The following is a 9,705-nucleotide window of genomic DNA, read 5'->3' on the forward strand; positions in this document are numbered from 1 at the left end:
GAGAAAATGACTTTCTATGGACAACATGGTATACACCCAGGCTGAGAGAAAACTTATATTTTATCAAACAGAAAACATGACAATAAATCCTAACACTGAATTAAAGGGAGACAAACCGTCAACGATACAGATTGAAGCATCTCCAAGTATATAAATAGAAATGATGTATTAGATGTTAGTCAAATAACAACGTTTTCTTTACACATTATAGAAAGGCTGTTGTTCTGTTTTTTATTAGTCTTAAAAAAATCCCAAATGATCATCATAACAGACTTTTCTTACTGTTTTTAGGTAGTAAAGAGAGACTATATTCAACGTGAAGCAAAACCTCAAAGTGACCTTAAACTGCGGCGTGTTTAAAGTGATTGAACTCTTTATGTAACAGTGGAGAGGGAAGAATGAAGGTGTGTTCCTGCAGATGAGAAGCTAAGAATGAGTCCTTTCATTTGGCTTCTCGTTCATCCGGAGGGATGGAAGGGAAAACGTGGCGGGCCGAGTCTGTGTTTTGGACACGTGAAGCTCTCAGTTTGAAGTTTCTCCCACATGATAGAGATTAGGAGCCCGGAGACCCAACGGTCTTGTGTTTCTCCCCGTCTCCTTCCCCCTCTCTCACACATGTTTGTCTTGCTAATGACGAGGAAGAGGATGAAGAGAGGAAGGGAGAAAGAGTACAGGAAGAGAGGCGCATGGCGCTCGGCTCCCCTCAGAACATTAGACATGGGAGGTTTGGAGGGAAGGTGGAGGCCTCCGTATACGGTGCCTCGTGGCGTCTTGCTGTCTGGACGGACAAGCTACTGTACATGTGTTGGGAACTAAGGCCTTAAGTGTGGACCAAGACCCCGAATGGGCTCATTGTCTTGTTGTTTTAGTCCTAGGGACCATGCAGATACCCTTAAAGTGATTAAAGCTGGTGTTCAGAGAGTTTTGGGAAACTAAGGTGGTTTGTTTCAACCTTTCAGGCGGTTTGAGACAAAGACAGATGCTGAAAGGGTGGGGGGGTAGCAGTAGCTCAGTTCATAGGGAGTTGGGTTGGGAACCGGAGGGATTCTAGTTCAAGTCCCATATGGACCTGGGGTTGGGTACAGGAACCCAGTACTACTATGGAACCAGTTCCTATGCAAACGGTAGGAATCGGACCGGATTAGAACGCAATTTTCGGTTGAGACTGTGTGATTTCTCAAACTGAATAAATCCAACCTGCATATAAACACAAAACTGCTTTGCTAGTTCCATCGTGTCGTAACTAAGACATCTGCTGAACAAAATAATTGTATTCATTAGCATGAGTGCCGTACTGTTTAGTTCGAAAACATCCAAAACACCAACATACGAAAACATAGCAGACTAGACGCAAGCTTTTATTTTGAAGTCAAAGCTCGTAGACAGCACGCAGCCGGAAAGGCATGAGACGGGAGGTCTCCAGGCTGCAGCCATACCTGACTCAAATATCCTTTTCGGTCGCTGTGATTATTTGCAAAAATAAGGCAAGGTAAGTGTGTCTCAGTAATTACTCTGAAGAGAAGAGAGGATTTCCTCACATACCGTCTGATGCGATAAGAAGCTGTTATGTTGAGAATGAGAAGTATGCTCCGGATGAAAAGAGAATGAAATTTTGGGTTTACTGACAAGCAACATGGCCACGTGGGAGGTCCCGTCATGCTTGTGTGATTATCTCCTGCTTCACTTGTTTGGAACAAACGAACCACCCAAACTTCATTACTCCTAACTCAGCTTCCAAAGATCAAACGTACAGTAGGAACAGAGTCGGGCGGTGTTGGATTGGTCGGTTTGTAGAGTTTCACTGCTACCAGACACTTTAATAAGTGGATTAACAAGAGGTGGAAGGCTGTAAGGTATGAAATCTAAGGCAGTCGTGGATGTGCTGGACGTGAGCCAAAGGATTTCTGTCATCACGTTGCTCTGCGGACGTCTGTTTAATAAACGAGTACAGGAGAAGATCACAGGCAGCACGAGACAGAAAACAATGGACCTCCTTGTTCCTGAGACACAAAGCTCTGGCAAAAAGATTTTGGTTCTGCACACGTTTATCAGATTCCTGATCTGATGATAAACTAACAACAGCGTGTTACAAATTCTTCTCCTAAACTCTTCTTACTTTGTTGAGTGATGTTTGTTCGTATCGGATTCTCTCTTAACTTCACAAACTTTGCAGAGAATCTTTTTCTTTTAATAGTTCTGACATCACTCACCAAAGTTTGGAAGGTAAAGTGATTGAAAACATTCAGAGATCCTTCGGGAGCAAGTTGGGCTGCTGTTTTCACCGCTAAACAAAAACACACACACACACACACACACACACACACACACACACACACACACACACACACACACACACACACACACACAGACACTTTTCACAGAATAGTGGCCGCTGTTTCTCAGAGGATAAAAAGAGAAGCTGCTGCTTTCTCTCACAACGATGCCCCCAATTTCCACAGGATGCGTAACGGCTGCAGATCGGCTCGGCTGCGCGTTGGCTTCGTGCTCCGCCTTAAAGGCGACCATGACTGACAGCTGAAGTCGTGAGGACCCACAAGATCTCGCATATTCATGTAGAATAGAACCACAAAAACAGTTAGTTTAGGGGGGTCAGCCTTCAGCTCGCATTCTCCAGAAACAACATCCTTGATCACACTTTAGCTCTCTATAAGTCTTTACAGTGTTTATTGGAACAGTGATCGAACAAGAGGGACGCTCGAGAACTTTGGATGGAGATGACTATTATAAAGTTGGAGCCTCGGTGCCTCCAACCTGCTCCAATTTTGCTCCAGTATAGTTGACACCATTAGTTTGAAGCATGCCCAAGCCCATCACTGTATCCGAGCTCTTGGTGTGAAGGGAGGATGGGCGCCATTCATCTGGTAAATAAAACAACAGCTTTTTTCTTTTATTCTGAGCGATTGGTAAGCAATTTGAATAGCAGAGTGAAATCTTAGTTGAGCTCGGAGTACTCAACGGAGGTGCAATTCCACGTGGCTCACATGACATATGTGAGGCTCTGCTTTCTCGAAAAACTAGTTCCTTCCAGAGAATATTTGCAGAGCCACAGTCGCTGAGTCCGGGCCTTACTCCATAGCATGTGGAGACAGATCTGGCAATGCGAGACCAAGACACAGAGCGATATTGCTCGGAGGTTTCCTGATGCAAATTCAAAATATGCACAAAAGGAACACAGTTCTGTTTGTTTTGTTTTAATTGTGTAGCATAAAGGGACTACAATTGAATTTTGTTGTGAAACCCTGTCCCTGACAATAAAAAAAACCCTTCATATCCGGTACTTCACAATGGGGCAAAAGTTGCACACAGCTCATTGACACGAGACCAGCATTGATCCAAAACAGTTTCTAGCTTATAATCAGACTTTTGCTCCAGATAATCACCTGAGGACTCAGTGAGCTAACTCTGCATGAAGAGGTGGAAGTTGGCTCTGGTGAACTCCTGATGGATGGTCTCCAGCAGGCTGTCGTCCTGCTCGTCTCCCTCCAACCCTCCGTCTCTTTTCCCTCCTCCTGCCGCTCCCCGGATGGCCGGCGGCGGCGGCTGGAGCTCCGGGGTGAAGGTGAAACTGAAGGACGTGCGATAGATCAGGCCGTCCGATCGGATGAGACACAGAGGGACGGTGATGACGCGTCGCAGACAGCGCCAGCCGTCACTGAACGCGGAGACGTCAGGGATGACGCAGAGCAGAGATTTGGGAGACCTGGGAGGAGAAAACAGGATGTAATCAAATGTGGTGGTGCTGGCTGACCTGGAAAACAGATCCTTCATTTATACCAGACAAAGTATGTGTTCCAGTGGCAGCCATCACCATCCTACAGGAGTATTTTCAGTGATGGTGGTGGAGCCTTGTTTATTCCTATGAGAGTTGCTTAGTGGCGTTAGAAGCCGTCATGGAGCCAAGGGATAAATTAACACTCTTTTAGACACTGTTTTTACGTTTATGTTGCTTCCCTTTCCCGCAGACAGCTCCATCGTTCAGTCTCCGGGTTCCTCCTCCACCATCCCCAGTGTCAAGCCTCCATCGGGGGGAATATGTCTGGCTTCTCTACCCCTTTAAAATATTTTTACTGATGGAGTCTAATCCCCAAAGAAGTACATTTTATATTATGCTTATGTACAATGGATCTTTGCATTTGTGCGACAAAGTCTCTCCTGATTGAAATGATTAAGATCAGAAGAATGGAGGTAATGGATAATCAGATCTGTTAAAGGTTAGTCAGAACACCCACAATTCTAAAAGAATAGAGGTCTGATCCTTCATTTCCTTTGTGTAGAGCACTTTTATGGAACAATCCCTGTTATTTTGCGGTAATCTGGTTAAAAGAAACCCACATTTATGATATAGACACTTTGAAAACGGGTCAAATTTGACCCAAGGACAACATGAGCGTTAAACAAATGGACAAGACAATGCTTAATGTGGACATCAGAACAAGCAACAATACTTTGCACATCTATAACATTACATTACATTACATGTCATTTAGCTGACACTTTTATTCAAAGTAACTTACAATTGCTATTTATGTCAGAGGTTGCATGCATCTCGAGAAACTAGGGGTGAAGTGTTGGAGGGGTGGACGTCCAACACCAAAGTCATGTGACATAGCCACTGCGCCATCACCACCCCACATGAGACCGATTGGGGACTTTGCAAGTTATTAAGTGTGTGCCAGTTAACAATTGATTTTGGTCTTTTAATCTGCAATTCTGTCAACTTTTCTGAGACTTTTTAGGAGGTTTGTTTCGAATCTGAGGAGCAACAAGAACAACAGTGAAAAAACTGAAAAATAAACTAAGGAAGTAAATAATTAAATGTTATGATCTCACAGACTAAACATACATGTAGTTCTGTTGTTGAAATGAAACCCGAGCAGCAGAAATCTTAAATACTCTCTCTCTCTCTCTATATAGAGAGAGAGAGAGAGAGAGAGAGAGAGAGAGAGAGAGAGAGAGAGAGAGAGAGAGGTATAGGTATAGGTATTATATGTATAGGTATTTCATTTAAACCGACACTACACCTCTGGCCTGCATGGCAGCGGGGGATTGTGTTCCTAATTGGCTGCAGCTTCTCGTACAAACACCACATTGTGGATGACTGTGTTAAATAAATACGGCTTTCCTCTCCGCTGCTGAGCTGCTGCTGACGGGAAGGGTATTTGCAGAAGCTGTTGGCGAGCCGCTCCCAGCCAGAGACCCTGACTTACGATGCCTCAGCACTTTAGGTGTGGGGTCTGAGGTGGACTCTGACGTCAGAGAGGTTGTTTTGATCCGTGATGCATCATAAGAGACGCCTGAATGTACCCTATGGTACCTTAAAGACCCCCCTGAACAAGAGTTAGAGAGAGCATTGTTCCCTGGAAGCCGAGCTGAGTCTCTCTCGGTGACGTTTGAATATAACATAAGCCCCTTTATGCTTCTCAGGTCCAGGCTTGGCTCCAACTCTTAAACGGATGAATGCAGGTAAGTTCAGTAGGAAAGTTCATCAAGTTGAATGTCATAACTGTCGAGAATATTTTTAGTCAAACTTCTTTGGGAAAACTGCCCACCATCTTTCCCCAACAATGTCCAGAGTCCCGGACGAATGAGGAGATTCAGTCTCTAAACCAAGCCATAATAAAAGTCTTTGAAACAGATTTAAGACGCTGAAACATTTGAATCTGTGACTGTGTTTTATAGGCTCCCCTCTGCAGCATCTGCCACCACACTATTAACGCACTACCCCCCCATTCAAAATGGATGGAAAGACCTGCATTTTGGCTGGACCATCTGAGGGCTTAGCTTAGCATAAAGACTGGAAACAAGGGTGAAAGGTAGCTTTTTACAGACAGCTAAAGTTCGGATTAAACAAACAAGCTAGAACGTGTTAATCAGAGAACTTGAAAGTGCTTAACGGCAGATTTTACGCTTGGAGAGAGCCAGGATGTACAGTATGTTTCCCCGTTAGCAGTCTTTGTGCTAAGCTAAGCGGCTTTCCCTTTCCAAATGAGTGGATACATTTTTGAGATATTGTTACATTTCGTGAGTTATACATCAAACTTATCAGAGAGGTCATCCCTAACTGAAAGCCAGATGTCTTTTCCTAAACTTACAGATCTCTGCAGGACGACATGCTGCATATCTGTTTCTTTATTCCTTAAGCAAAATAACTGCTTTCAAATTCTGGGTCAAATGAAATAGAATTTGGGTTCAACTTACTTGGATACATAATATTTTAAGTGGAAGTGCCACTTAATTTGTCATAAAACAAACGTCTCTCTGGCTGCTCACAGACGTGATGAGCGGCCTCACTTTCAAAAGACAAAAACTTGAATTTGCCCTCTGTGCTGCCCTGCGGTACACCTGGAGCCTCTGTGGTAAAGCAGCATGAGAGCAAGCAGCACAAAACAGCCATAAATAAAAGAAGTGGGGCCCCAAACTGACTGCGAAAGCAGAAAAACACCTACACAGAAGCTACTCATGCAGTCGAGTTCAATTCTCAAATGTAAAACTTTAAAGTTTGTTATATCTTTAAAGTCTATATTCACTAGACAGCAAGAAAACTCACATGTACTTAAGGATATTAAACGCAAGACTTTACTCATCATGGAGTATTATTTACATGACTTCCTTAAAGAATTCAAGTACTTCTTCCTTGACTACAGGAAAAAAACGTTGAACTCAAAAAGATAAAAAAATAATACATTTAATGTTTCACCAGTCTTTTTAAAAATAACTAGGTTTTATATTATCAGTCAGATCTGGAGCCAGACGAGTTAAATAGTCCGACACAAGGTATTTTCCCCAGAGAGCAAGAGCAAGCAGACAACAGACGACCAATAAAAGAATAATGATAACTGTCTTCCTGAGTGTCTGCAGGTAATACTGTACACGCACTGCACGCTTGTTAACAGACCGGGTTAGATTTCTTTGGCTCATGTCCGGTTTCTGGGGAATTTCTTCAGAAGAAGTTGCGTTTACTGACACGTGAAAACCAGAAACGCACATACAGTTCCCAAATGAATCCTATCGAGGTCTGTTTGAGGATTGATGAGCTTTATATGTGTTGCTGTACGTCACATAAAAGTAGGGATGCACAGATTCATGGGGGTACCGAATCCACTGGTTAAGCTTCTGACCGAATCCCGAGTCCTCCTCCCGTCCTCAGTCCTTTACCACAGTAAACACATTAATGACGTAAACAACGTCCTGGACTGTGACTCTCCTTCCTTTGCCGTATCTGAAGTTGCTGCATGTTGCTGCTGTCTGGAGATTCCTTCATGCACAACTCGTGTTCTCTCTTTCATACCAAATGTTGTAACCGCGGCGATGTTGCGTATTGTTTAGGGACCTCACCACCACGAGACAAATCGGCTATGCAAATTGAATGTAGCTCGACTTCAATTGCCGTCTTTTTTGGACTGAAAGTGCTGCCCAACATCACTTTTTCTGCCCAGTTCCATTTTCACTTTCTCACAGCCTACTGCATTGAACCAACCATTGAATCAACGGAGCGCCTAGTGCAAGCGTAAGGTTTGGTTTGGTGGAAAAAAATAAGTTTCTGCTCAACTTCATATATCTCCTCTCACACGCTGTCTTTCTGTCTCCTGTTAACTCACTTGAACATCGTCTCAGCCTCGCTGTTTCCGAACCACACCTTGAGATGAGGGCTGAGGTTTTCTCCCTGGATCTCCAACATGGCAACGTGTCCTCCACCGTTCACCTGCAAGAACACACACACACACACACACACACACACACACACACACACACACACATTTTACTTTTCAACTGCTTACATTACCACATGGTGATGGAGGGAGTACCTTTGATTAAACAAATAAAAGTAATGATGGTGACAGGTTATCTACAGTATGTCAGTCTTTGTTTTTTGTGCTTAATAAATTAATACAAATCTGTGTGGAGCGACGCTTTAATCTTCCCGTTTGATGATGAAAAGAGCCATTTTCTGGAGCATTTTGGAGCCGCAAAATATATTTGAGCCTTATAATGAAGGTACACAGTCTATTTAATCAACATTTAACACATTCAAATGAACGGCTTCATAGATATTGAACAAAGTATTATGCATATCAATTAATTTGATAGGCAACAAAATTAGTCGACAGCCAGCCGGTCACGTGATGTCGCCTAAAGAGCTCCGTGAGCATATTTAGCATCACAGAGATTAACTTTGTTAGGGCGTTCAACAAACAAGCTGACGTTAGCTTATCTGCATCACTAGATCTCGCACTAGATCCCTCGTGACAATGGGGCGAAAGAATCGCTCATACTCTTTGTTTACGTTCATTTTAAATGTGCATATACACAAATATATCATGTCTGTTACGGTTGTTCACAGAGAAGATCTTGTAGGTCACGTGCCCATTGAAAGGCAAGCCCACGTTACATACTGTATATACAGGAAACTACCTCATCTCTGTCTTTGTGTATGAATGTTTCATGAGACAATGCTTCATTGCTAATAGTTCTAAATGACCATTCATTAATATGGTGAAGTTTGTTGACATTTTTGACACAGTCTTTGCAGAGAGGGACAAACTGTAGACTATAAGGCTAAGACACACATTTTAGTGAAATTGAATGCTATGTACAGTTACTATGCAAGAATGACTTTGGCCCACAACAATGATAAACAAAATGAAAAGAAAGAAAAGGAAACATCCGTTATTTACTTTATTATTTTTGTCAAACCTATAGCCACTGGAGAGGGGTTGCAGGTTGCAGAGCCCTGGTCTAAGTGCTGGTCCCTGTCCAACTCACCTCTAACCCGGTCATGACAGGAAAAGGAGTAACTGGTGTCTGGATGCAGGCGGGACCCTGATTAAAGGTGAACTCCACTGCTTCCACTCCGATGATGGTCCAGCAGGAACCGTCGTTCAGGACCACTCTGCCCTGGTCTCTGCCGCTGGACGGGGCCTGGAGGGAAAGGAAGGGAGACATGGCGGGAGGAAGAGAGGGAACGGAAGAGCGTGGAGATAAGGGAAGTTAAGGATAGAAGATTTGTTAAGAGAAGAAAAACAGAAAAGGTAAGAGTGAGAGAAGGCAGAGGAAGACAGAGAAGGAGGGAGTGAAGATAAAGAGGGGACAGGGGGGACAGAAAGAGGGGCGAGTGAGGGAGTGGGACCTGGTGCTGTATGATGGTGTCGTTGGATAAACACAGGTAGGAGTGTGGGTCGTCTCGGAACTGGAAAGCACACTTGTGGAGCTGGGAGACCGGCTCGTCCACGTCCAGGATGGCGTGCTGCTTGTTGACCTTACGGATCACCTGCAGAGACGAACGAGACGAGATCAATAACCTCACTTAACAAACACGATTAAATCAACAGACACCTGTGTAAGTGAGTTCTTTCACAAGGAATCAAGCAAAAAGCACCACTGCAGAACTTGTGTTTACCTGAGATGTGCTCAGACGTTTCTTGGAAATTAGTCAATAACTAAAAATGCATAAAAATTACTTATCGACTAAAGAAATCTTAGTTGACTAATACCAAAATGATTGCTTAGTCAACTTGAATAATATTGTCATGAAACTAGGAGCTCTTTCTTTTGTCACACATATAATAAATATTATAAAAGCCAATATGATTTATCCAATGTGGAACGTGACTATATGTACAAATATCAAATATCTGTTGAGACATTCAGTCTGGACTGACACACACACACTGTCGCCTCAATAAA

At 43.3% G+C, this 9,705-nt stretch overlaps 1 protein-coding gene across 1 annotated transcript in view; it reads right to left on the minus strand.

Moving 5' to 3' along the window:
* Positions 1–3,191: 3,191 nt before the first annotated feature.
* rbpjl (recombination signal binding protein for immunoglobulin kappa J region-like) overlaps positions 3,192–9,705 on the minus strand; it is a 27,041-nt gene continuing 20,527 nt past the window's right edge. The window contains exons 10-13 of the mRNA XM_034869981.1: positions 9,149–9,289; positions 8,785–8,940; positions 7,620–7,723; positions 3,192–3,721 (exon numbers count right to left, since the gene is read on the minus strand). Coding sequence (XP_034725872.1) covers positions 3,418–3,721; positions 7,620–7,723; positions 8,785–8,940; positions 9,149–9,289 — 705 coding nt within the window. The 3' untranslated portion in view covers positions 3,192–3,417. The remainder of the gene's footprint in view (positions 3,722–7,619; positions 7,724–8,784; positions 8,941–9,148; positions 9,290–9,705) is intronic.

Source organism: Etheostoma cragini, chromosome 4, assembly GCF_013103735.1.
Source record: "Etheostoma cragini isolate CJK2018 chromosome 4, CSU_Ecrag_1.0, whole genome shotgun sequence".
NCBI classification, from domain to species: Eukaryota; Metazoa; Chordata; class Actinopteri; order Perciformes; family Percidae; genus Etheostoma; species Etheostoma cragini.